Below are 27,548 nucleotides of genomic sequence, written 5' to 3' on the forward strand. Positions count from 1 at the left end.
GTGCCCGGAGAGAACAGGGGTGGGGAACCTGAGACTCTGCTCGAAAGGACCTGGGCACTTGCTCAGGGCCTGGGGCCTGGCTGTCCAGGACTATGGAGCCATAAAGCACTTGTAGCAGACAGTTCAGTGGAGAGATGCATGTTTCAGAACCAGCATCTAGCAATACTGAAGAAGGTAACTTTTACAAAAAGCTTCAGAAGAGCTAATCCTAAGAAGTTGGACATTCTTGGGGTGCAGATGCTCAGTGGAATAGAGGCAAGAATTAAGAACTTGGGACCTACCTGAAGGTAGCAGAGTGATTAATAGAGATGGGGGAAAGGTGGGTGGATTTGATTGGTGCACACTGTGAGCATGTAAGGAAATACCACACTGAACACCGTGAGTGTGATGGTCAGAATATATTAAGGCGGTTTTTAAATCCCAAAGAAGTGAGATTTAGGAGTAGTCTCAGATCAGTGACTGATGCAACCAGGGCAGGCTGCAGCCAGTGACTGGAAGGAGCAGGACGGGGTACTGAGGTCTCTCTGAGCTCCCAGGAGAAAGTAGGCAACCACAGCCAGTGGTACAGCAAGCTGCACCTGCCTGCTAATCCCAGCTTCCATCTCTGTCCTGTTCAAAACTCCCTGTGCTCCAGTAGCAGTCATTTTAGAACACTCAAGAATCTTGTTGGGGATTTAGCTCAGTGGTGCCGGTGCCTGCCTCCCAAGCACAAGGTCCTGAGTTCGATCCCCAGTGACAAAAAAAAGAATCTTTATGGTCTTCACTTCATCCCAGTTTACAGGGAGGAGTCCAAACTGCTTAGCTGGCACTCGAGTACGCTGAGTGAAATAAGCCAGACAGAGAAAGAGCAATATTACATGTTCCCCTAATATGTGGACCCCAAAATGACAAGAAAGTAGGAGGAGGCTTTTATTAGATAAGAGGAAGGATGGGATAGGGAGAGTGATGGCGATGGAGGAGAGCAAAATATCAAACACAGTGAATGCACCCCGAATGAAACCAGGGTCGGGGTGCAGGGGAGGTGGGAAATGTCAGGTGTGTGTGAGAATCTGCCCAGAGGGGGCAAACCCACCGACCCCTGTGACAAATCAAGAAGAGTGAAAAGAGATAGAGGACCCTTTAGGGCCTGGCCCAGCTACCTCCTGCTGCTTATGGGAAAGTGGTCCCCGCCATTCGCAAAGAATTGCCTTGGCCACCGATGCTGTGTCCATCTTCTGCGCCTCAGCCTGGCTTCGGGGAGCGCGTGTGTGGTGAGCGTGGGACATGAGTTCCACCGAGGAGGCAGAACCAGACACCCCGGTGTGTGAGCGTGTGTGTGTACAGGTGGATGGATGCTGTCTCGGCTGTGTCTAGATGTCCCCCAAAGCCTCACGAAGTCACAGGGCTTTTTCAGGGGTGGCTGGATCTAGTTAGGATTAAGGGTGTGTGATTGCTAGACCAGCACGTTGACTGGTTTGTCACCACCCCAGTCCCAGGAGTCTGGATAGGATAAAAGGGGCAGAAAACGCTGTTAAGGCCCCTTGTTGCTTTTGTTGCTGTGTGGGCACCATGGACTGTTTCTCCTCTGTGATGCCCTCTGCCATGTCACCCTGACTTGGAGCCGGCCGATCATAGACTGAAGCCTCTACGAACTGTGAGCTAAATAAACCCTTTCCCCTTTAACTTTGGGTGTTGGGTATTTTGTTTTAGCAACAAGAGAAAAGAAACTAAGACACATATGTATATATGCACACGCACGCGCACACATAATTTTCAGTGAACTTAGTTCATGTGAGTGGCCAAGCTGGCCATACCAAGCCCTCCAGCAGCGCTGCCTGCTGAGTTCGGGAGACCCTGGCTCCCAAGGACATGAGCAGGGCTGGCTGTCCAGGGCACCCTTGCTGAGACGGTCCCGGGGCTGCAGGGAGGGGGAGTCTGTGACCCAGCAGAACATATGGACCGCGGACAGAGCCCCGATGCGTTGCAGAGGCACATTATTTTTAGGGGCAATTGTGTTTAATGATTGTTGAATGCCTCTGCCCCACCCCATACTTCTCTCTGTTCCCTTTTTCAACACCAACCTCGGCCCTGCAGATCCCCAGTGAGGACTGTGATGTGGGGAACACGAAGTCCTGCTGCAGTCTGAGTGGGTGCTGGGGACGGTGTCGGTCAGGAGTGCTGGGATGGATTGAGCTGGCAGACATGGACTAGGGGCGCTGGCTTCCCATGCAGGCCTGAAGAATCCATGGCCCTGTTCCCAGGGAAGAGACCGCAGCTCTGATTAAAGTCTTAGAAAGTTAGAAATTCAGGAAAATAAAAATTGAGTATTAAAGGTAACTGTTAGCAGAAAACTTAAACCAAGACTAAGCAAATACTCTCCCTGCCCACTGCCCTGTACTGGGGAATTGAACCCAGGGCCTTTGCACTGAGCTACCTGCCTGGCCTCTCTTTTCATTTTATTTTGATTTGGGTCTGGATAAGTTGCTATGTTGCCTAGGCTGGGGATTTCAGGCCTGCACCAAACAATTTGAGTGGCCCGTGTTGAGGGATGAGGGAGCACCCAGCGTCAGCCAGCTGAAGCCCAGGGTCCTCCAGATGCAGACTGGCTCCGCCCCCTGCACCCCCCCCCCCCCGGCCTCCTCCCCTCATCTCCATTGGGGGCTTCCCCTCCTGCAGGAAGCCCAGGAGCCCCTGGCTGCCTGGGGCGGAGCTACAGGCCACAGGACTCATCTGCGGGGGACAGAGAGGAAGCGGGGTTCCTGAGCGAACATTTGCTCCCGGAGCGGAGCCCAGGTCTCTGGATGGAGGCCCCGCCTCTGTGCGACGAGAGGCTTGGGAGAATGCTGACCCTGGCCAGAGGCCGGGCGCTGTCCTCACGGTGGCCTCTGAGGAGCTCAGCCAGGGGCCGAGGACAGCGAGGACAGCCCTGCCGGAGGCCCTCAGGGCACAGCCCCACCCTACCTCCTGCCAAGTCGCTGTACCGTTTATTTCCAAGCCGCCCGCTGGCCCCCGGGGTGTGGGACTACGACCGGTGGTGTCCCTTGTCCTTCTCCGGGTCTCAGGCCCCGCGGCTTCTGCGTCCCGTGCACATTCCGTGTCCACGGTGGCCTCAGTTGAGGCGGGGCCGTGTTTTCTCCGGGTAGCTGCGTGAAGTAATTCGTGGGGAGACACAGGCCACTGATTTTCTGCAATTTGCATCACCGCACGTTAGCTGCACTGCAAGCCGAGCCTGTGGGTCCTCTTGTTTAGACAGGTATTCATTTTTCTGTGACCTTTACTAGGAGGCAGTTGAGATACATTCTTTTAAACAGCAAAAGCCAGAGAACTGGTACCCTACAGTGCACATTTCTGACTCTAGTTTGATGAGTGAATTAGGGGAGATAAGTCTTTTTTCAAAGCACCAATACAGTCAAGAAGAACTCTTAAAGTTCAAGTACATGGAGGAATATATTCGTATACGCACTCTGGTATTTTTCAGATGTAGGTTTAGATACATCTTTTGATAGGCTGCAACACTTTGCACACCTTTCAATTCCACATTATTATAATGATGATGATTTGTGTAACTGGGCTTCAAACCCAAGGGTGCTCTTCTACTGTGCAAGATCCTAGCCCTTTTTTATTTTCCTTTTACAGATAGGGTCTCACAAGTGGCCCAGGCTGGGCTCCAACCTGCGATGCTCCTCCTGCCTCAGCCTCCCTCAGTGTGGGATTACCCCCATGTGTTGTTCCGCCTGGCTGAAATAGTCCATATTGCATATTGCATAGCTTAGGTGCATTTTTAGAGGATTGCAGGTCTGGCCAGCATTTAGAAGTTCAAGTTGAAGGGAAGAGAAGAGGAGAAAGCCATCTGTCCAGAGGCCGCAGTGGCCACCACTGAGCAGCGAGCGCCCTGCCCAGTTTCCCGTCCGTGCTGACCCAACTTGCCCTCAAGACCTGGATTCGGTTTTGCATCCTCGAACCTGTTTCCTAGGGATCCAGGTAGCTGAGGGGCGGAGATGCAGCACTTCCTCCTACACTGTACTCCTCCTTTTTTTGGTAAAGAGGCTGTCTTCCCTCCTGTGTGTGTTCCTGACCACCTTGTCAAGGGTCAGATAGTTTTGTGTGCTTGAGTTGTTTCTGCATCAGGGCTGCAGGGAAAAAGGAACGCTTCTACCCTGTTGATGGGAATATAAACTAGTGCAACCACTATGGAAATCAGTATGGAGATTCCTCAAAAAACTGAAACTAGAAATTCCATTCAACCCAGCTATTCTATTTACCTTCCCAAAAGAGTTAAAGACAACATATTACAGTGATCCATGCACACCCATGTTTATAGAAGCACAATTCATAGCAGCTAAATTGCGGAAATGGCTTATACGTCCATCAATAGATGAATAGATAAAAATGTCATATATGTACACAGTGGAGTACTACTCTTCCATAAAGAAAAATAAACTTGAGTCATTTGTAGGAAAACAGATGCACCTCAAGAGCATAATTTTAAGTGAAATAAATCAGACACCCAAGCTTAAATAGCCTATGATTTCTCTTATATAAGAAATCCAAATTATACATAAAGAGCAAAGTAAAAGATAAGTAATAGGGCTAGAGATTTAGCTCACTGGTTCCCCCACCTGCCCCGCAATTTAGCTCAGTGGTTCTGCCACCTGCCCTGCAAGTGCAAGGACCTGAGTTAGATCCCAGGTACAAAAAAGAAAAAAAAAAGATAAATAATAGGAAGCAGAGACATAAATCTTTCTCAAATGGGAAGGGGATCAAGAAAGAGAGAGGTAGAGGGTGAGAAGGGAGAGAAAGAGGATGAAATGGAATTAAGATGTGTTATGCACACCTATCAACTCCACACAGGGAATGTAAACATGGACTGACTGAATGAATGAATGAAGTAAATAATCCAGGTCAAACAAACACAAGGTTGGGTAGATTTTTCCCAACGGAGAGTCAGAATTCCTCTAGCTTGCCTCTGATTCTTTCAAACTTCAATAAAAATATCTGCAAATTGCTGGAAAAAAAAGTACATACAAGGATGCATATAGGTCCAACCTAAATACTACTCCATTTTATAGAGAGCGCTAGAGAAGCTGCAGATTTGGGGGCCGAAAGGGTCCTGGAAGCCGCCCGCCCTGCACACCCAGGTGTGACTGCCTTCGGCTTCTCTACTGACTCGATTTGGAGTGGTCGGCCTGCCCTGCTTTTCTGTAGCTGGAATCGGCCCACACAGTGTTCTCGAAAACCATCTGCCTGTCCCCTACTGCCTCACCTACCTCTCTGGCCTCTCTGGATTGATTTCTGCTTTGCCCTACACACTTCCCTCCTGCCTCAACCTGCGCTGCCGCTCAGCTATCCCCCAGGACCTGTGGCTGTGCCATGCCCCTAGCCCTGGAAGCCGAGGGTTCGAGTCCCTGCAGAGCAGACAGCTTTGATCTGGCAGAGTCTGTGGTGTCATCCTGGCCCCCTGCTGCCCACCCTGGAAGCCAGGGCACCACTCCTCATGGGGGCCCCCCCTCTGCCCCTCTTCCTGCCTGGCCCATGGGGCACACACCAAGCCTTGCCTTATCTCCTATCTTGTGACTTTGCCCACAGAAGATAATGGAAACGGTCTCCCAGCCCTGGAAAAATAGGTGCACACCCAGCACACTGTGCAGATTGCAAAATTAGGACCAAGAAGTTCCCCCTAGAATCCCCTGGGGAAGCAGCAGAATCCAAGCTGGCGGGAGACAGCGGCCCTTCGGCCTCCTCCTGAGCACCAGTCTCCGGCAGGGCACATGAACTCTCACCCGTGCGAAAGGGGCCTGCTTCTACAGGGTGGAAGGGACTGTTTTGATGACAGTAATTGTGAGTATATTCAAAGCCAACCGCAGTGAAAAAAGTCCAAACAAAACAAAAACAAATAGCGCACCAAATAAAACCACAGTGTTGCTTCCGAAGGCCATTTGGGTAGAATGGGTAAGGGCTTATTGGGACACAAAGACATGGTATCCAGCCCAGAATTTGCATTTCCTTGTAGTTTCTTAACAACATACTGAGCACCTATACGAGATGCCAGTGCCCTGTGGATGAAGTTTCTCCCCTGGTCCCATGGAATTCATGAATTCTCAATTTCAGAAAGTGCATGAATTTGGGTAAACCCAGGTCTTTTTGCTAAAGTTATGTAACTACTGACTATTGAATCATCCATTAAGTGTATTTGCATAGATATGGAAGTAGAAGCACACTTATCTTGCAAAACAATACTTCAAGTTTTTTAAAGCACAGTGTAGTTTTTAAGAAAAATCACTCAATTAATTAAAGATTGAATGTTGCACTTGCCTGAGTTGACAGATTAGGAAAGACGTAATCGGAGCACTATTTATGTTTCATCAGGAGGCAGCTACTCCACCCTCCGCAGGGGTGGGGCAGTTGGCCTCGGACTTGGTCCCGGCTGCCCGTGGGACCCAGGCTGGTCACCCTCATGCTCCCCCAACCTCCCAGTGTGGTCAGAAGAGGCGTGATGCAGAAACGCCACTTTTCAAGTAAATATTTTATTTTACTTTTCTTTAACTTTTATTAGTACACACATTGCAGTATGCAATGATCGAATTCCTGTGGGGAGTTAGTACTTGGACACGGCCCATCTCAATTCTTTTTCATCCCCTTCCTTTCTTCCCTCCTTCCATCTCTCAATCCCTTTCCATTTGAGAAAGATCTATCTCCCTCTTTCTTATCTGTCTTTTATTTTGTTCTTCATTTGTACTTTGGGATTCTCACATAAGAGAAACCCTACAATATTTAATTTTTCAAGTAAACATTTCAAAATATCAATCATACCAGTTCCTTATTTTTAATTATACTCCTTAATTTTGCATTTTTCTTTGTCTTTTAGGTTTAGCAGTTTAGGGATCATAGGGACAAATTCTGTGCTTCCCAGAGCTTAAAGATAATCCAGTCTACCCTGAGCTAACTGGGGCAAAAGGATCTACTGTCAAATATCCTCACTTACGAGAAAATAATCCAGGGTTCGCATGGCTCCTGCTGTGGGACAGTTGTCCTTCCTGCCCTCAAGGGCAATCTGGACTGATGGCAGGGAAGGCCCTGGCTTTATTTCCTGTTTCAAGTCCCCACTGCATCATATGCATGAAACACTTACGGGGAAAATGAACTATTTTTGACATATTCTGCATTGTACCAACTTTCTCAAAGATCTAAGGTAGCTGCTGATGGTGTATGGGAGCTGAAGCAGACACAGACAGATCTGAAGCCATGGAGAAGGTGGGGTGGGAGACAGTGGGTCCACAAACCACCACAATCTTGGGTGTGCACCCATGACTCAAAAGGCTTCTTAAAATAGCAGTTCTGAATGTGAAACTGGTTTACGTTTGTTCCAGTGTCTAAGTCAATGTACTTATTTAACCAGCCTGGAGCTTCCTAGCTGAGGGGAAGTGGAAGAACTGCAACTTTATTCCTCTCAAGTTGTGAGCCACCCAGGTGTAGCAATGACTGAGGTGGGCGCTTGCCTGACAGACTCAGAAACCAGTTCTTCAGGGGAGACGAACACTGCCGTGTTCTAAATTCTTAAAAGGAACTTTCTGATCTTTTTTTTAATATAAGAAGCTATTTATATTAGGGACAGTGACTTTTTATAACTTCAGATTTTCCAATTTTAAAGAACTGCATCTATAATCACAGTACTGATAGCTATTAACCTCTTTTTACATCTCCCTGTTCTATATCGACATATATGTATATAATTTAAAGGGATAATTAAACACAGATAGTTGTAAAATGTGCTTTTGCACTTACCAATGCTGTACGCATCTCTTTCCATGATAACGATTTTTTATTACCTTTTGAATGTACATATTCTATTTCAGCATACAGTTATCACTCCATATGGATCAGGGAGTGGTTATAGCCCCACCAACACCAAAATATGCGAGTGCTTGAATCCTTCAAATAAGATGGCATAGAATTACATGCACTGCACATGTGCGTCTGCCAATGCACTTTAAAGATGACTCGCAATTCCTGATACAATGTAAATTCTATGTAAACAGTTATGACATTGTATGGTTGAGGAAATGACATACAAAGTTTGTGCATGTTTGGTACAAATGCAACTTTTTCAAGTGTTTCCCACCCATGGTTGTTTGAATCCATGGACATGGAACCTGTAGGTACAAAAGGCAGAGCCTGTGTACATGTGCGATAGTTCATCACGTTTCCTCTTGAGAGGCATTACGTTTCTCCTGCTTTCTGTCAATTAAATAGAATGCTGCCTTTTTAACTTCTTTATCCAATATATTTATTCAGTTGTGCGATTATTTGCTGGACAAAATCCTAAGAGTGAAATTCGGAAGTGGAAACAGCACTGGGAAAGGCACTCGAAACCTTTTGTACATGTACCCCGGGCAGGTGTCACAACGTCGACTCCTGGGAGTGTGGGACCCAAACTCACCACTGTCTTCATACCACCACTGATCCCCAGGGGAAAGTGACAGAGCTGTCAGGACTGATCTACTGAGGCACACACTTTCATTTATTGGCCATTCATATTTCTTAGTTCTTAATTTTTTAATCACTACTCTTTGAACTGATCCTAATAGTTTAAGTTTTTTTAAAAATGGTATTTTTTGTCTATGGCCATACCACTCAATCTCATCTGATCTTGGAAAAAATGCTGTTTTTATAAATGAAATGAGAATCTGATTGTTTTCAGTGATATATTTTCCAATCTGGTTTGTCTTAAACTTTTTTTAAATTTTATTTTTGTACTAAAAGTCTTTTTTCCCTTCATGGTGTTTTTGTTTCAGTGTCTTCTTTGAAAAAAATTTCTGTACACACACATGCACACACACACACCACCTTATATACCAATTCCCCGGATTTTCCAGGTAATCTGCCCCATGCTGTAAATGATGTAGTCAAACCTGTGTTCCAGGAACAATTTGTTTAGTGGAGGACCATATTTTTATTTTTTAATTTCCAAATCACTTTCTCAGTATCTTCTGTTGGAAAAAGATTTATCCTGTATTCATGGGTTTTAAATGATTTCACTGTTCATTTCTGGATTTTCTATTTTGCTGTAGCACGAGCATCATATTGTTCATGTTAATTGTACTTCATAATATTTCTATGTTACTTGGAAACACTCTAATTGGCTAGAAACAGAGTTACATGCATGCATCTTTCTTTGGGGAGCTCCGTAATTTCTAACACCTTTAGTTTTATGTTTTTAAATGCAGAGGGCTCCTGTATGTGGAGATACAGATGGACACACAACCTTTCCTGCCCAAGACCCTCCCGGAGCCAGGGAAAGATGCTCAGGGTGCGAGAGGGTTGCTCCCTGCCCCTGGGTATTTTCCTTTCGTGGTAGCATCCCCACAATGACAGGGTCTCTGTCCTCAGATCTGTGACCATGCCCTTCAGTGCCAACCCCGAGGGATAAGGCCAGTGAGAGCAGCACTCCAGCCCCAGAGGAAGCTGTGTCAAGGGAGCGCCTGTCCTGTGGCTTCCAGGTCCCAGCTGCCATAGCAGAGCGACACATCGCAGACCAGGCTGAGAGGCCACCACTGAGAGGACAGCCGAGGCAGGCCCGGACACACTGCCTCTGGTTGGCAGGAACACACAGGCGCTCAGGATATTCTGCTTCCTTTATTCCCCATCACACTGTGCACACTGGGCTGTGGCCTCTCAGAAGAACACAGTTTCTCTCTCCTTCCTGTTGAAGGGGTTGTAGGGCTTTACGGTTGTGACCATCTGGGACAGTGGCCACTGCTGATGGAAGAGGTTTCCTGATGCTTTGCGTAAGGTGCTGGGACAGAATGGAAGAAGAAAAGAAGAAACTGATGGGTAAAATTGACATGAAAACTGTTCTCCAACTAATGGTATGTATCAATGGGAGGGAGGGACAGAGGGAGATGGGGAGGGACAGAAAGAGGTCAGCTAGAGATGAGAAGAGGAGGCTGGGAATGATTCATGCTGTTTGCACTCCCTCTCCCTTGCTGAACACCTGAGCTACCTGCCTGGCCTTTCTTTCGGCGTGAAGACACCGAGGGAGGCTACAGAGATGTCACAGATACAAGGAGCCGGGGCCCAGGCAGGGAGGGCCAGGGAGGGTCTGTGCTCTCCGCCCAAGGTTGCCACCATCTCCTTACATGACACTGTGACCTCACTGTGTCTCAGCTTTCTGGCCTATGCACTAGAAATGCATTTGTCCTGCCGAATTTATTGTGATTAAGGCAAATAGCTGGAAATGTAGGCTATGCAGAGGAGGCTTTATCCAGTGGCGAGCATCATCCGGCTGCACCCAGAGGTGGTGGTCCACACCTGCTCGTGAACCATGGTGACCACGATGCCCAAGCCCATGGCCCTGGCCTGTGGGAACTGTGCTGTGGATGCGCTGTGATTGCAGTCGCATGCACATGGTGTGATAAGCACGCAGGCAGCAGGATGCTCGTGTGTAGCAGTTAGTGCAAGGGTGGGAGGCAGCCCCACGCCATTCAGTGACTGCTCCTTAAGGCCTGGTTTCCCAGCTATCATGGCTGTGACATGTGCACACATTTATTATTATGTCACAGGAAACGATCCCTGCAGTGAGCACATGCCGAGTCTACATAGCTATGTTCTGGAGCAGGGGATGCAATGTAACCTGGCGGGGTGGAAATGGGTGCAGGGAAGGGGAAGCATCTCCATCTCTGACCCACCACACACCCCTACCCTTGCTCCCAGGCCCTTCCAGGCAGCTCTTGCTGTCTTCCTGCACCCACAAAGCAGGAATCCTCAGGCACTCTGCTGTGGGCACTCGAACCAGTGTGGGCCAGAGACCCCTGTGTGTGCATGTTGAAAACCTAAGCGATTTAAAGCTGCAAACCACCACTGCGGTCTTATCAGCCACAAAGATCCAGGGCAAATGCGCCACGGTGCCGCCTGCAGGAAGAGTCAACGGTCCCCTCCCAGGTCCCCTTATCAGTCCCTTGCTGGCAAGAGCTGAGGAGCGTGGGCTAAGAGGAAGTGGAGGCCGGGAGCCAGGAGGTGACGGTTTCAGGAGTTTAGAAGCGAGTGGAGGACAGAGAGAAGCAGGCAGGCAGCTGGAAGGGCACAGTGGGAGCCAGGACTTAGGCTGCCTAAGCTACAGGCCAGCAGTGAGAAGCCAGGCACCCAGAAGCAAGCAGAGAGGGCAAAGGGAGAGGGCCAGGGTCCCCTAGAAGAGGAGGAGAAAAGTGAGAGTCGGACAGAGAAGTGAGGGCGGAAGAAGCATGGATGGACACGGAGCTTCTGCTGAGGAGGGGGGCATGCAGACAGAAGGACCGTGGCAGTGACATTTTGTATGTCTCTCCAAAAGGTTAAAGTTTAGGCTACAAAAGCAAAAACAAATAAATGAGACCATATCAAAGTAAATAGTTTCTATACCACAAAACCAGAAGGCAATCTAAAGAGTGGGGAAAATGTTTGCAAGCTATATATATGATAAGGCATTAACATCCAAGGTTTATAAAGAAACACATACAACTGAGTAGCAAAACACAAATAACACAATTCAGAAAATGGGCAAAGAGCCCAGTGTGGTACATGCCTAATCTTAGCCCTCCGGGAGCCTGAGGCAAGGAGATCATGAGTTTGAGCCCAGCCTAGGAAGCTTAGTGATTTAGTGAGTCCTTATGTCAAAATAAAAAAAAAAATTAAAAAGAGGCAGGGATATAGCATAGTGCAAAGGCCCTGGGTTCAATCCCCAGTGCTGCAAAAAAATGGAGCAGGCAAAATACCTGAAAAGATATATTTTCAAAGAAGACATAAACATGGCCAACAGATATATGACAATGCTTAGTATCACTAGTATCGTCAGAGAAGTGCAAATCAAAACCAGGATGCAATGTCTATCCCCTTACAACCATTAGGACAGCTATTATCAGAAAGAGGAATGATAACAAGTGTTGGTGAGAATACAGGGAGAGAGGACCTCTGTGCATTGTTGGTGAGAAGGTCCACTCCTGCAGCTGTTGTGGAAAACAGGAGGGAGGACCCTAAAACACCTGGGAACACAACTACCATACAAACCAGCAATCCCTCCTCAGGTTCAGAGTGCCATCAAAGGAGATGAGATCTCATCTGGTAAAGACATCTACATCCCTAAATTGGGCACAGCCCAGGTGCCAGTGATGGCTGATGAACCAAGAGGATGTGAAGGTCAGAGGAATTGAGAAGAACATTATCCTTAAAGAAATGGGAGATCCTGACATTGGCACAGCATAGATGAACCCAGAGGACACTGTGCTCAGTGAAATAAGGCAAATATAGAAAGAAAAATGCTGCATGACCTCACTTATATGGGAAGTATTTATGGAAAAAGATGAAATATACAAAGATAAAGAACAAGACAGCAGCTCATAGGGGTAGAATGTGGGGGAAGGAATGGGGAGATTTAGGTCAAAGGATGGAAGTAGCAGGTGTGTAGGAGTCTAGTCATCAAGGGTACAACACTGGGCCAATCTCCAATCAGTACTTTGCATGCAGAATTTTCACTGTGAGTAGATCTAGCACCTCTTGCCACAGGGAAGGGGGAAATGGGTAACTGTGTGAGATGATAGATACATCAATTTCTTTCAGTATAGTAACCTCTTTATTATCTATGTGTATTCCATAACCCCATGCTACCTTAGATACACACAACAAAATTTATCTTAAAACTTGTATGTGTAAATGTGGAGACCAGAAATTCATAGTGTCTGGGCAGTAAATTGAATGCAAAATATTAGTTCAGACAGTCAATGACCCACTTTACTTCGCAAATGTAAAGTATCAGATGCTTCAGATGGCTGGGGACTCTCCACAATCCTCAGATCTGACATTTAGATTCCCTGTCAGGGGGCAGCTTTCTGTGGAGGGTGGGACTAGGGGCTAATCCCTGTGCCTTTTCACTGAGCCTCACTGCCAGCCAGGACCTCCACCAAAGGCTGTCACATTTGAGTTCCAATGAGAAAGAGTGAGCTGCTCTTCACCCTTCCATCCCCTCCCATCCAGTATCTTCTACTTTCAATTTGCAAAAGTGAAGTTTAGGGCCAGGGATTTAGCTCAGTGGTGCTGCTGCCTACCTCCCAAGCATAAGGTCCTGAGTTTGATTCCTGGTACCCCCCCCCCCCAAAAAAAAAAAGAAAGAAAGAAAAAGTGAAGTTTAAACTCATCCGCAACTGCCAAGGGAGTTTTGTCTTTCATAAAAATAAGATGGTTATTCAGAAGCAGCGAATCCGCCTCATGGAAGTAAGTTCCAAGGGTCTTCTTTCTAATGCCACAGGAGGAGGTGTGTGCAGGCTTTGCTTTTGGAATCTGACTCAAAATTACAGTGAAAAACCAATGCAGATTAATGCTTATCTAGGCATTGCTAATGGGGGCATTTTGAGGCGTGTAAAGCCCAGTAGGGGACCGCATGTGGCCTCCGGGAACAAGAGTTTTGCACACACACCTCCTCCTTAAGGCATCCCCCTCAGTAGGAAAACGAACTCTTCTCTGATGCCTCATTAAAAAAAAGCAATGTAAATTTGCTCTTAGTATTTAATTGTTCTTTAATGGAATGACCATAATTAGGGTTTCCCCTTCTAATGTATCGGAGCAAATTGAATAATAGGACTCATACTTACCGGTGCAGCTCCGAGTGCGGCGAGGGGGTTGTTGATGGAATATGAGAATTTGCTGGCTGGGTGGCTGTGAAATGAACCTTGCCAGTATATTCTGGAATATTTGCAGCGCTGAAGTGAAGAGTTAAAAGAGGGGGAGGAGAGGAAATGAAAATAATGATTTGTGAAATAGTCACGGTGACTAGAACCTAAATATGAAAAATATAAAGGAGGATGCGGGCTCGGTTTTTTGCTGCCCCAGGTCTGGACTTGGGCTGTGGAAAGGGGAAGCCTGCTGGCTCCGGTGGCTGGTGCAGACACTGAGACAGCAACTCCACTCGAGGGCTGAGAAAACGTAACGAGAGCGCGTGTTTCGCTGTTATTTTAAAGCTGCACGTCTTTTACATACATGACTCACTGCTGAGCTTGGTTTCATAATGAAGGAAGACACCATTCTAGACAAAACTACAGACGTGGGCTCCACACATAGCTCCCTAATGCTGACTCCAGGATTAGCACGCTTCTCTTTACTGCCGTCTTACTTTTTGCCACGGCATTTGGTGAATGCCTTGTATTGCTGATTTCAGACGATTTCCTAAAATTGTACATCGAAGTCAGATGCCAACCGCACACTGGCTTGCTCAGTCCAACCCGTGGGCAGTTCTGCTTCCCCATCCTTCTCCCTACCACAGAGAAAGAAGAAAAAAGGAAACTCAAGGATGCACAGGAAGACCCTGCAGTACCCATAAAGGTTCTCTCTAAAAGAGGCAGACAAGCACCCAAGAGACTGATTCAATCAGCAGTCCAGAAAGACAGAAGAATAACTCGACTATCTGCCACGCTGCGTCCAACTTGGTCTACACGGACTGTTTCCCAGGAGGTGGGTGGGGCTGGGGGCTGGGGGCAGGGCCAGGCCTGGTTTGGCTCCTGACCTGCTGCCTCGCTCGCAAGAGCCTGGGGAGAGACTCAAGATGGATTTCAAGGAGCGTGGGCACCGCTCTGCAGCCCGGGAGGCCCGTGCTAACACTGCCTCCTCGTGGGGCTGCACCAGCTCTTGGCCTCAGCTCGCTGTCCTGGCCCGGGCGGGGAAACAAGGATGCCACCATCTTGGGTGTCCCAGTCCACAGCTTCCGCTCAGCTCAGGGGTCTGCTCCACCCTCTGGGGTCTCTGAGAACCTGGCAGCTCAGTGGTGGGTTCCTTATGCAAAACTGACACCCAGACAAAATACAGCATGGCAACAAGGACTGGGCTGTCACAGGCGGAGGAGTGGGTTCTCTGGGGAGGTCTTGGCTGTACTGATGTCCACACCACACGTCCAGCGAGCCAGATGAAAGCACCTCCTGGAACCACTGATCTTTGGAATAATTTTCAAGAACCTGAGCTTAAAGGAGGTGGCTTCTCTTTACGATTTGGACCTTGAGAGGCCACCAGAGCCCCAGCCTGTGGGCCCCGTGGGATGCAGCAGAGCTGTTAGGAGGTGAGGCCTGCAGGGAAAAGGCTAGAGCACTGGGCATGGGGCTGAAGGGGACCCTGCCCTGGTCTCTTCTGTGTCCTCTCCATGCTTCCTGGCCCCCCTGATCTGGGCAAACATCCTTTGCCCACCAGCCCGCCATGATGCACTGAGCCACTGGGCCACATGACCATGGACTGAAACCCAGTGAACTGGGAGCCACCACAAACCTTTCTTCTTTATAAGCCAATTACCTTAGGTGTTTTGTTCACAGTGGCCTAAAGCTGCCAAACACACTCCCTTTAAAGAGTTAGATAACAGGGCCAACAAAAGAGCTAACTTAGTGAAATGTACTTGCACTGAAGGTTAGAAAACAGTGGAGAATATACGGCCTTGCCCATCAGCTCTCAGACCCACACTGGGAGCCTCACTGGCTCAGCTGTGGCCTTGAGGAGTGATACTAACCCTGGGACGTGTCTGTGAGAAAATTGAAAAAACATGGTCATTCATATTGCAGTTCCGTAGGGTTCACCCCGCATTGATTATTGATCACCATCTGTTGTCTTAACTACAGAGAGCAAAGTTATCCAAGTGTTGGGGAAAGGGCTGCACATCATGCAGGAATCTGCACCGATAAATATGGCACTGTCCTCCAAGTGCGTAATTGTCTGACTCTGTTGGTGCTGGCTTATTGGGCTGCAGCCACTGGACTGGGGACCCCCAGGCACTGATGGGGGGGTGATCACATCAAGGGCAACACCAGAATCAATGGCACAGATTAATGTATTTTGTGAGTCTGGGGAAACCAGGCAGCGGCAGTGCGGCCGAGGCCCCACCTTGAGAGGCGGCTTCCATTCCCAGCCTGACCACCCCTCCCTCTGTCCACCACTGCAGGGAGGAAAGTTCCCGGGAGCCCAGCTCAGGACAATTCATGTTGGGGACCCGAGGCACTAAATGAACATGAAAGCAGCGAGGGCTTTGTTACCACTTGGTAGATGCTCAGCTTATTTTAGCTGAGATACAAGACTTTAATGAAACAAAACATTTCCAAAACTGGGGTCATGCAGGTGGAGAAAGCAAAGCTTTTCCAGATTCAAAGAGGTGGAGATGTAGTTTGCAGCTGGTGCTGCACGGTGAACTCTCAAGACACCTGTAAGACCCACGCCCGGATCCCAGCTGTGTGCCTGGTTACTTAGTAAGGGACTGCCTGGGAATAGGCTTTAAGTAGCACATGAGGGTCCTAGCGTGGAGAGAAGCTCAGGGACCTGTTTAGAGTGTGACCGTAAGGCAGTAGGGGGACCCTGGTAAGCAACAGAAGCTGTTAAATTCCACGCAGTGCCCTTTAGGATTTCTTGGAATTTTCTTAAAGAAGCACGGCTGTAAGTTAGAGAGGACGTACAAATGAGGCAACATTACTGATGTGAGCCTCTTCCCCCAACACTCACTAACTCTGCCATGCATGTTACAGAGGAAATCCCCTCCGGCTGTGCAGCAGGTTTTTTCCACTGCCTCTGAGACACCTGCAAAATTAAACGCCTGTGAAGTCAGACTTTCCAGCAGAGCAGCGAAGCAGCCGGGAGGAGGATGCAGGCGAGCTGTCAGTCAGGTTAAGGGCTGGATCTAAAACATCCTCTGGCTCCACACGCTTCTGCAGCATGCAGGTTGTTGATGCTAAATGGTGGCCTACATTACATTCTGTGAATGCTGTTATGTGATATGACATCATGTCTAATAATAACGTTTCTTTGTGAAATAGTAGACTGACTAGCTGCTTGGGCTGGAGAATGAATTCAGTTGCATAATAAACTGCCAAATATTTGAAAACGAAAGTTCTCACCCATACTGCTTCTGAATTTATTCCACTTAACCCTTGCAGGCAGGACTATCATAAGGGGAATTTTTCCTGTCTTCCGTGAAATGCATTGCCCTTATATCAAGGGGAGAACGCTCTCTGGGATGCTTCAACTGCTGCTGGGAGGTGATATTCTTCAGCTGGAGGAGGCAAAGCTATGTGAGACAGTGCAATGTGCATAGAGGCTGTGAGACAGATTCCAGGGTTCACTTCATGTTCAAAGAGCTCCAGCCCCCACTTGAGGACAGCAGAGAGAGGCTCATTTAAAATGTGAACTCCTCATTTTTGTCTTTGTTCCACAGCCTTTTGTCATTGGAACACCTTCTTTTGTACCCTGGTCCCTTCTGAGCCTGGATTTTGTTCACACCTGCCTAAATTTGGTTTCTTACTAAGTTTAACACGGACTGGTTTCTCTCAACTAAGCAGAATAAAATAGAAAATACTTTCAGAAAGTAAGAAAATTTAGTAAACTAGAAAGAGGCAGCTCAGATTGTGTATAATTAAAAGCGACTGAGAAAGTAAAGAAACTGTGGGAAAGGCATGTTCTATGTGGAGTATGTGCCTTGCCTGTGTGGATAGAGGTTTAGGCATGCACGAAACTTCTCTGTGTACTGTACGTGACTAATATGCACTGAATGTATGCTGTATTCTCCTTTAGATGCTTTCTACGAATTGACTGTTTAATTTTCATAATGCCACTGTGCTGGGGGTTACTATCACGTGCAGTTTTACACTGCAGAATGGAGGCAGAGAAAGTCTAAGTCAAATGGCCAGAGCCAACCAAACCATCATGGGGCAGAACCAGACCTCAACCCAGAAAGCCTGTGCTTTGGGGTTGTTGCCCCTGAGCTGTGTGGGAAGCAAAGGCCTCTGCATGGCCCCAGCCTGGCCAGAAGAGCCTGGTGAGGTTAGGGCAGTGCGTTCAGTGAGTACTTGCAGGATCCAGTTCAAGTCCCCGGAAGGTCCCTGACCTAGAAGTCTTCTGTCTGGCATGGTTCCAAGCGGCAATGCAGTGAGGCCTGGGCTCCTGACAGCTTTCATGTTCACGAATGCTTTTCACGCTTTCCCTGACGGTGTGTGGATGGGATGCAGACCCTCCTGAATGCTACACCAGTACTGTAATGCTGAGCTACACAATCCAGTCCTGGGAGTACATTTTAAAAATGCCCATGCAAAGGTTTAAAGGCCCAGAGAGGCACAGATCACAGATGCAAGTGAGAGAAGGCGGTCAGGAAACTGGCACACACGAACACGCGTGCTGTGGGCCCGAGGCTGGGGTGACTCTCGGGGGGGCCTCACCCACAGCCCCTAGCAGCCGGGAGCTGCACCTCTGCAAGTGGCCGAGCCCACACTGTGTAGGGAAGGTGCTGCGCTGCACTGCCCATGCGAAGGGTGTGGAACCAATGCAGGGGCGCCTGCAGGTGTGGACAGGGGGCGGCAGGAGGGCAGGAGAGATGGCAGAGAGGGCAGAGGGGCCAGCACACAGCGCCCACCATGGCCTGCAGGGAGCCTGCGTCCAGAGCCTGGGGAGGCAAGAGGCCATGGAGACCTCCGAGTACACAGCCAGACAGGGAAGGCCGTGCGTGAACAGGACGCTGTCTGGTGCAGTTTTCAAAGAGAAATGCGAATAAAACAGAACCACTGTGGGATGACTTTTGCTCACTGTGCTGTTTCTCTGATCCTACTAAGCTGTGTGGCCACAAGGTGTTGCTCAGGAGGTGTTGTTCCTGTTACTAGCACCACCCAGTGGGTATATTTCCTCCTCTCTTCCACTCTTCTTATCCCCATTCCCAAGGGGAAGTAGAAATAACAGGCAAGCGTGAAGTCCCAGCTGCCAGACCCCAGCCAGAGGCAAAAGGAGGGCTTGAGGGGCTCATGGTGAGGGTTTGCCCCAGGGCTCCAGAGGCCCATTCTCTTGGCTTCTTGTGAAATGTGTGATTTGGGACTCCACACTGCTTCCTCCTGCCTCAGCCTCCTCATCTGCCAATGGGGACAGAACAGGTTCCCAACCTTTGGCCTCATCACCCTATTTTGAAAAACAAACAAGAGAGTAGATCTGAAAGTCCTCTGAAAGGCAGAAGTGCTGGGCTGCTGTGAGGAACTACTATTCATAGCTGTTCTTGAACCTGGGCTGTGGCATGATTTGATTTTATTTTTTAACTGCGGCACAGCTCACGGACGGGTGGGGAAGCCTCCATTCTTTCACTCAGACATCGCCAGGTGCCGGCTGGGAAACCATCTTGGACATTCCTCTTTTTTTTTTTTTTTTTTTTCAAATGCTTTCTTACAGAAATCACTGGGGTGGAAAAGCATAGCAAACAAGAAACTGATGTTCTGAGATGAAAGATTGCGGTCAGTGAGGCCGCACAGACACCTGGTTGGGAAGCTCGGATGAGACGTGTCCCTGTGAGATCCCAGGGAAGCAGAGCCCCCTGGGAAACTCCCTAACTTCCCGGGAGACCGCGAGGACTGGCACTGGAATCCTGGCCGCGCGGGACCCGCTCCTCCCCCGGTGCCTGGTGCCGGGTGGCTCTGACCGAAGAGCACCGCTGCATGGGGTCATGAAGCGGCACCAGGACACCTGGGCTGCTCGTCCACCTCGACCCGGGGCTCTGGGGCCACGGGGACGGGGAGAAGTCGGAGGCGAAAGTGAGACCCTCAACTCAGCCTTAGCCTCACTCTCCTGTTTGACACAGAGTAGAAACGGGAGTGGATTCACACCGTTTAAAATATCATGAACATTACCCAGAGCTGTTCGGCAGCACTTATTTGTTGAAAAAGTGAAAACCATCTGTTATCCTGAGGGCCAATAATTCCTGTGGAATCCAGTGGGTGTTTGGGATTCTCCTAGCTCCTAAAGCAGTCTCAGATTATAAATGAAGAAGCCCCACGTGGAAACCACAGCAGTATTTTGAGTTTCTTTACTCCAAATCCCTTCTAATAGCTGGGCATGCCTGCCAAATTAGGACATTTTTTAAAATGAGAAAACTCATGTAATAATTCTAATTTTTGCTATTTGATCTGCAGACATGCATGTATAATTGTGCAAAGATATATAAAGAGGTGATTTTCACTTTATTCATAACAGGAAAAATCCTTTAGTCAGAACTTGACACAAATTTGTCGTGGAAAACCATGCAGCCATGAAGACTGCGATACGGGAAAGGTTTCTGGTGCGGATTTGCATCTCTCACACCTCCCCACAGGTGTGCACACACCACGCACACATATGTTCACATGGCAGCACACCCAGCTTCATGGGGAGGGAATGTAGGAAAAAATCAGACTGAATAGTCGGACCAAAAATGGAAGTGTGGTTTACTTTTCCACCCTTTAAAAATGTTGGAATTATTTTTATGGTGGACATGTTTGGGGGATGGTGATGTTTGGTGGGCCTCTGTGCTAATAGCAAAGGTGAGCGTACACACTCAGCCTGAGGCAAGTTTCTCTGAACACTTCCAGAAAACGATTTAGCAATAGGCTTAGGAATGGTTGTACATTTGGATGCCAGAATCCATTTCAAGGAGTCTCTTCTATGTAAATGATTTCAAAGCATAAGAGATTAATGCAAGGAGTATTTGAGAGAATTATTTATCAGAGCAAAAGTGGCAACAATTTACATACGTAACCCAAATAAACAGCAGTTGTGGTACAGCTGCACAAATAGAAATTAGAGTGAGTCCATGAAAGTGTGTGTCCATGATTACATTGTAATCTTAAAGTGATGTGAATATTACATGTAGTGAGATCATAGCTGTAAGAATACACAAAAGTGCCAGGCATGGTAGCTCATGCCTGTAATCCCGGTACTCAAGAGGCAGAGGCAGGAGGATCGCTGAGAATTCCAGGCCAGCCTGGGCTACATAATGAGTTCAGGGTCAGTCTGAACTACAAAGGGAGACCCTGTCTCAAAAAACCAAAAAAAAAAGAATACACAGAAACAAGACTAAAAGCACATTACAGATAAGAAAGTGCCCAAATGTAAATAGCAGTTATATTTTTGTGCAAGAATTTATTTTTCTTGTTATTCATTTTTCTGTACAATTTTTCTACAATGATCAGATTTAATTCTATAACACAAATAACAAGATAACATTTTTTAGACTGTTAGTACAGCCCACCAACATAAAAAACACAGGGCATGTCAGATGACTTGGTGACCAAAAAAAAAAGTCAACTTATGAGGGAAATTTGAAAAACTTCAAATGGCTTGCATGGATGGCAGTCACGATTAAAAACTGCCAGTCGGTCACGTGGAAGAAACTGTAAGATGGGAAAATTCGGGGAAAGTCACATTTATATGTGAATAGGATGACACTATTCCGCAACTGGCACAAAGTGTCTGCGTTTCCAGATTTGGGGCTTTAGGTAAATGCCACCCTAGTTTATAAATTCTTCTGTACTTTGCTTTTTAGCTTGGCATGGTATGGTGGAAGCTACAGGATCTCTTGTTTAGAGTCCTGGTAGTAAAGCTATAAAGAAAGCAAGAAGGGATGCAGAGGGGTGCCCTCGGGGGGAACGGGACTGGAGTGGGGATCTGGGAGGCCACAGGGCCGTTTAAGAGCTCAGTGAGTCTCTTTCTTAAACTAGGCGGATAATACACAGGCAGTGTGACGTTATTTTACAAATTACACATGGCACCGTGCCTTTTGGATCTATAAATATCAAATAATAAAAATGGAAGATGTTTCTTTGTGTCAAAAACTAAGATTCTGTTAAAAAAATGAGAATGAATCAAGAAATTTTGCAAGCTCAGATGCCCTCTAGTGTTCAAATGAGAGAAATACAGTTATTGTCCATTTGCAACATGATCGGCTCACAATTTCACTTCCTTTTAAACAGACGTTTATGGCAAATGAGGCAAAGTAGCACACACCCGAATTCATCCAAGTGGAACAGTATGTTCTTACGCCACATTTTAAAATGCTTCCAGATTTTTCCTCACTATCTTTGAAGAATGATCCAAAAGAATACTTAGCAAGTATGTTTAGTAAAGCATTTCAAAATTCAAATGTACATTTCAGTAAAGAAACATTACTGAATTTTTATACCTGAAAAAAATTTTTAAATTGGTTTTATTTTCATATCCTCCCTTTAAAATTTTTATGGTTTTTGGTTTTCGTTGCTTGCAGTACTGGGGAGTGAGCAGAGCCTTGCTCTGAGATACATCCTCCGCTCTTTTTTATTTTTTATGTTTTACAACAGGGTCCCACCAAGCCGGCCAAGCTGGCCTGGGACTTAAATCCTCCTGCCTCAGCTTCCCGAGTACTGGGGTCCGGGTGTGCACAATGACTCCTAATTTTGATGCTTAGTAGCAACTGTTTCCTTGCAGAATTGATGGGAAAAGCATCACCAACCCCACCTTTGGGGCTCCACGCGTGAGCTTTCTCTGGTGGGCTTTGGAAAAATGAAGCTAGGTTTTGCGGGGTTCCTTCCACCCTGCTCTTTGATTGTCCACAGAGTGTGTCTATCTCTGGATTTGTACCCACTCTGCTGGCAAAGCCTCTGGCCTGTCATCTTTATTGGACAATGGTTCCTATAACATTTTTGGAATTCAATTTTGTTGACTCATTAAGTTCTTCAGTGAGGTGCGTTATGTTACTATATTTTAAAGCCAAAGAGTTTTCAAACATATTTCACAGTTTGACGGAATAGTCAAAAGGATTAGATTAAACAGATAACAGAAAAAGTCAAAGCTATTGTAGGGAATAGCATTGTATTTGACAAGCAAAAGAATATATCTAAAAAGTGCTAATGTGAAACCTAACTGGTTTGTGTCATGGGCAACTCATGATGTTAAGATTCTTTCACATTCGCGGTGCTATGGTGACTTGCGCTAGGCCTTGCCCTGGATCTTCACCCGGGTTTGCCCACCATCCTGGAAGCGGATGTTAGAGGGGCAGCACAGGGCATCCCAGAAGAGCACAGGACTGGGACGGCGAGCCAGGCCTCGAGGGCTGCAGCAGCGCAATCAGCCATCCACACCCACCCAGTTTCCTTCTGCGGATCCAACCAACTGCAGATAGCAGAGACTGGGAAAAATCAATTGAACATGCACAGACTTTCTTCCGTGTGAGTATTCTCTAGACAAGAGAGTGACTATGTAGCCCACATTTGCACCGCATTAGGTATTGTAAGTAATCCTGCCACGATTTAAAGAACATGCTGGCTCTGTGCTCATCCTCCTCTATTTCATAGCAGAGACCTGAGCACCTCTGGCCTTGGGACCCAGGGATCCTTGGCTTGCTCCCCACACACACCAAGGGCGACTAACTTGGGCTGAGACTGGGGTCCCCACTGGTCACAGTGTGTAGCATGTACTCACGGTAGACATGAACAGTAAATACAGCTTTACAACACAACATATGGGGGATGCCCAGCTACTCAGGGCTGGACCAGGCTCCTCCCTTAGGATGGTGCAGAATTGATATGGCTCAGTTCTGGGGGATTCAGATCTCTTTTCAGGGCCTCCCTGGGCAGGTGTTACCGGCCCTCCCCGGGCAAGGCCTTCCTGGTGCTCTGGAAGGCAGGATTCTAGCACCAAACACACATGAGTCCTTCTGCAGAAGCAGCCAGCTTTGCCAACTTGACAGTGACCTGTCGTGGGTCAGCCATGTCACTGCTGACCGAAACATTAAATCTGCTGGCCCTGCCCTACCTGAGTGGTGGTCTTCTGTGCCACGGTTGTCAGATGAACAAAACCCAGCTCACAGAGTGAGGTGGCTTTCGAAAAGCCCATGGGTGAGTCCCTAAAACTACTAGAATGTTTCTTCCTACAACACATTAAAAAACTAGCCAGGTGATTTTTTTCCAATGTGGGGGACTGAACTCAGGGCCTTCACACTGAGGCACATCCTCAGCCCCGGTATTTACTTATTTGAGTCAGGGTCTCACTAAATCACTAAGTTGCCCAGACTAGGCTCAAACTTGGAATCCTCCTGCCTCGACCTCCAGGGTGCTGAGATGACTGGAATCCGTGACCTCAGTGGTCACTGGCCAGGCCCCTGTGCTTATCCCTTCCCTCGTAATGAAGCCTATCCCCACATGTCATCCCGATGGACAGAGTAAGCGAGGGGACTCACCGACTCGTGTCCGTGTACAGCGGCTCCGATCGCCTCGGCCGGGCCAAGGATGCGGGGTCCCGGCCCGGGTTGTCCACAGCGTCGGTGTCGGCCGTCAGGACGTGGCCACTGTGGGAGAAAAGAAAGAGGGCATTGAGTCCTTAAGAGGCCAGGAGGAAACTGAAACCCTGCCTGTCAGGGACCGAACTACAAAATGACAGAAGAGGAAGATGCCAAGGGCAAATGCCACCCTGAGAGTCTCCCAGACCTGAGACTTTCTCTGGCTGACGGCTCCAGTAGCAGCACCACATATTCTACTTCATCAAATAACACATTTAGGAAAATAGGAAAACGTGACTCCCCCTCTCATTTAATCAACATCTTTGTGACCAACGTTTGATGGCGCTCCTGGCATCAGACGTGCACCGTGCACCAGCGTAGGCCCTGGGAGCAGGCTATAAACATGGGTGCTGGGAGCGGCTATGACTCAGAAAGGCTTCTGCTGCCTGCAGCCCTGAGAAACAGTACTCACGTGTAGAGAGGGATGTATTGACTTCTTGAACTCGGACTCACGATTAGAGAGAAAATAGGGGCAACTGGGTTACTGAGTATTGTTAATAAATACCAGATTCTTAAAATACCCATCTAACCAAAATTAAGTCTTTAGACATTTCTCACTGGCCTTAAAAAGTATGTGATTTTAGAAATAATTTAAAGATATACTTTTGGCTTTTTCAGAATGTGATATAAATGGAAATGTACAATGCATAACCTTTTGGATCTGGCTGCTTTCATTGAAAATGTGTTTAAAATCTCTCCCTGCCTTTGTTTGCTGGGTTTATTCTTTTTCTGTGCTGAGTAGTACTCCACTGAATGGGCATACTCTAGTATGTTCCTCCATTTACCTGCTAAATGGCATGATGGTTATTTCTAGACTTTGTGGATTACAAATATGGCTGTTATAAACATTCATATATATATTTTTATGTAGGCTCCTGGAAGTGCATTTCCCAGGAGCAGAGTCAAGAGTTCTGAGCTACAGAAGACTAAGCTTTCATTCACCAGCTGATTTATCAGCAAAAATGAAACTATAAATGCAATGATGTCTACTGTTTTGGTTGGCAATTTGCTCCTTTATTACATGACATGAACTAAGAATTAATATCAAAAATCAACATCTTTTAAAAAAAAGATTTCAGTGGGACTATCAACAATTCTTGCTTCCTGTATATGTGAAGATCTTAACATTTTTAATGCTTTAATCTTTCATATTAATTTTACCACTAGTTTATATTCTGAAGCCTCAGTTGGAATGTTTTCCACATTCGACCAAAAGATATTTTAAATAATCTTTTTTCTTTTTCAGTACTGGGGATGGAACCCAGGGAATCAAAAATCTTGCAAAGTAGCTTTAAATCTGTCTCAATCAAGTGTGAGTGCCTTCACCAGATGCGGTGTTCTCCATACTGTCTCTCTGTGTAAACTCTGCAGGTAGGCAGTCTTGATTAGGGTCCTGTACATTCACACTTCATGTGGAGCAAAGAACCCTTACTGCCTGTTGGTTCACAGTATTGTCTAAAGGACTAAACGCATGCATGAAGGTATGAAACATCAAATCCATAACAGCCATGGTCCCCGAGGAGGCGTATGTGCTTGGGAGGGCTGCAGAATGGGGCTCCTGTTGTGTGGACATTTTATTTCTAAAGAGAGAAAGAAGCTACACAGATTTCTGTCAGCACTGAAGATTGAACCTAACAGCTACATCCCCAGCCCTTTTTTAGTTTGAGTCAGAGTCTCACTAAGTTGCCTGGGTTGGGGTCACTCTTGTGATCCTCCTGCCTCAGCCTCCCAGAGTGCTGTACAGGTGTGTATCACCGCACTCAGTTCAGATACACAGACTCGGATATATATGTACCAGGGATCCAACTTGGGAACTTTCACTTGCAAGGCAAGCAGCAGAACCTCTGAGCTAAATCCCTGGCCCATTTATATGTTTTTGTACATATGAAATATTTAAAATTAATTTAAAAAGTAAAAAGAAATGGCAATTTGGGTCAAAAGAAAAATAGACCAAATGGTGACCTTTTCGTTTTTTAAAACAATGCACAAAATAGCCCATGGGGAAGTTGTAGCAGTAAAGCCATGGTTTCTGCCATTAACAGAACATGAAATAACTGTGTGATACGAAGTGGATAGAGAAACCTTGCAGTGTATTCTATGTGAAGCCCATGGAAGACTGCAATACCGTGACTGTCCACATGGAGTTGTTTATAAAGCACTCCGGATTTCAACATGGGCACGGTACACTTAGCGGTCTAAATCTAAGGAGGAGAAAGACACTGAGCACGTGGCGAGGGACCAGGGCAGCTTCCCGCCCTGGGGTGCCGGGCTGGAGCCTGGGACCCTCTTCTCCCATCTGACCACGGCGAGGTCAGATTCTCAGTGCCAACTACTCCAGAGTGAGAAACCTCGAGAGGAGATGCAAACTTACAAAGTGATCGGCTTGCTGGATGGGAAGAACGGCCTCGTCTGAAACCTGTCCCCCAGTCCGCCAACCACCTGGAGGCAGAAGGACCCAGCGGGAGGCGAGTGAAGAGGCTGTGACTCCAGGGTGCAGTGCTGCTCCTCCCGATCCCAGCACGCTGGCACCCCGGCTTGCGCACCTCCCAAGTGCAGCCTCCCTGCTCACAGCTGCACCTGCCCCATTGCTGCCGCCTCAGCCTCCGAGCTTCCTGCCTGGGAAAGACTTTGTACACCAAGGAAATAGTGGGCTTACCAAGTTTTCTCAAGATTTAAAAATACATTGAAGCACCTGTGAGATCCTTAAAACATAGATGGCATGGGACATATTTTTAAATCTTTTAACTGATTTTAATTCCTACATGAAAATTCCAAGGGTGAGTCTTACAAAAGCCATGTTTTCCCTCTCTTTTTGTCATTTTTCTCTGTAAAAGCAGAAGATGTTTTAGAAGATAACAGGGGCTTCTCAATCTGGGGCTCTTGTGCCTTGCTGGGACCCGTGTTTATAGTGTGTTTTGATGAGACTGGCTTCCTTTTTAGTCCCATGGGCTCTGTGTGTTCAGAGGTCATTATGAGAAGTCACCTGACAGCGGAAGCAGACTCTTGTGCAGGGTGATGTGGCTCCAAGGCCGAGGGAGGCAGTGGACCCTGAAATTGCCCTGCAAGCACAGAGCGGAGAACCTGAGGCAGCATGTGCCTGAGAATGCTTGCGATGCAGCCCCAAGGCCAGGGATCAAGGAGGGAGGAGGGACACTGTTTGCAGGAGTTGGGCTTGACACAGGGTGCGGTGGACTTGGGGCCTGGGGAGAAGGTTAGAGGAGAGGAGATGAGATGCCATGGGCAGAAGTTGGATGGAGAAAGAGGGGAACAGCGAGGGTCGGGGAAACAGGTGAGGAGTAGGCTGTGGGCAAACACCAGGTGTGCCTCCTGTCGAGGGGCATGGATTGTATTTTGTAAAAATGATGGGTTTAATCAGTGGGCCAGCATGACTGATACACTTTCAAAACAGGTATTCCAGCTGTTGCATGGTCTCAGTACTCCACAGGATGAAATCTCAGTATTTGGAAATGAAAAGAAGGGGCCTCTCTCCCGACAG

General features: G+C 47.5%; 1 protein-coding gene across 1 annotated transcript in view; it reads right to left on the reverse strand.

The window, feature by feature from the left end:
• Nucleotides 1-8,346: 8,346 nt before the first annotated feature.
• Nucleotides 8,347-27,548, reverse strand: part of Spmip7 (sperm microtubule inner protein 7) — a 42,465-nt gene continuing 23,263 nt past the window's right edge. The window contains 5 exon segments of the mRNA XM_087196523.1: nt 8,347-9,772; nt 13,593-13,700; nt 23,954-24,061; nt 24,465-24,507; nt 26,425-26,491. Of these exon segments, the coding sequence (XP_087052649.1) occupies nt 9,652-9,772; nt 13,593-13,700; nt 23,954-24,061; nt 24,465-24,507; nt 26,425-26,491 (447 nt within the window). The 3' untranslated portion in view covers nt 8,347-9,651.

Source organism: Heterocephalus glaber, unplaced genomic scaffold (genome assembly GCF_053883595.1).
Source record: "Heterocephalus glaber isolate CG9 unplaced genomic scaffold, H.glaber_assembly_v1.0 deba00001610, whole genome shotgun sequence".
Lineage (NCBI taxonomy): Eukaryota > Metazoa > Chordata > Mammalia > Rodentia > Bathyergidae > Heterocephalus > Heterocephalus glaber.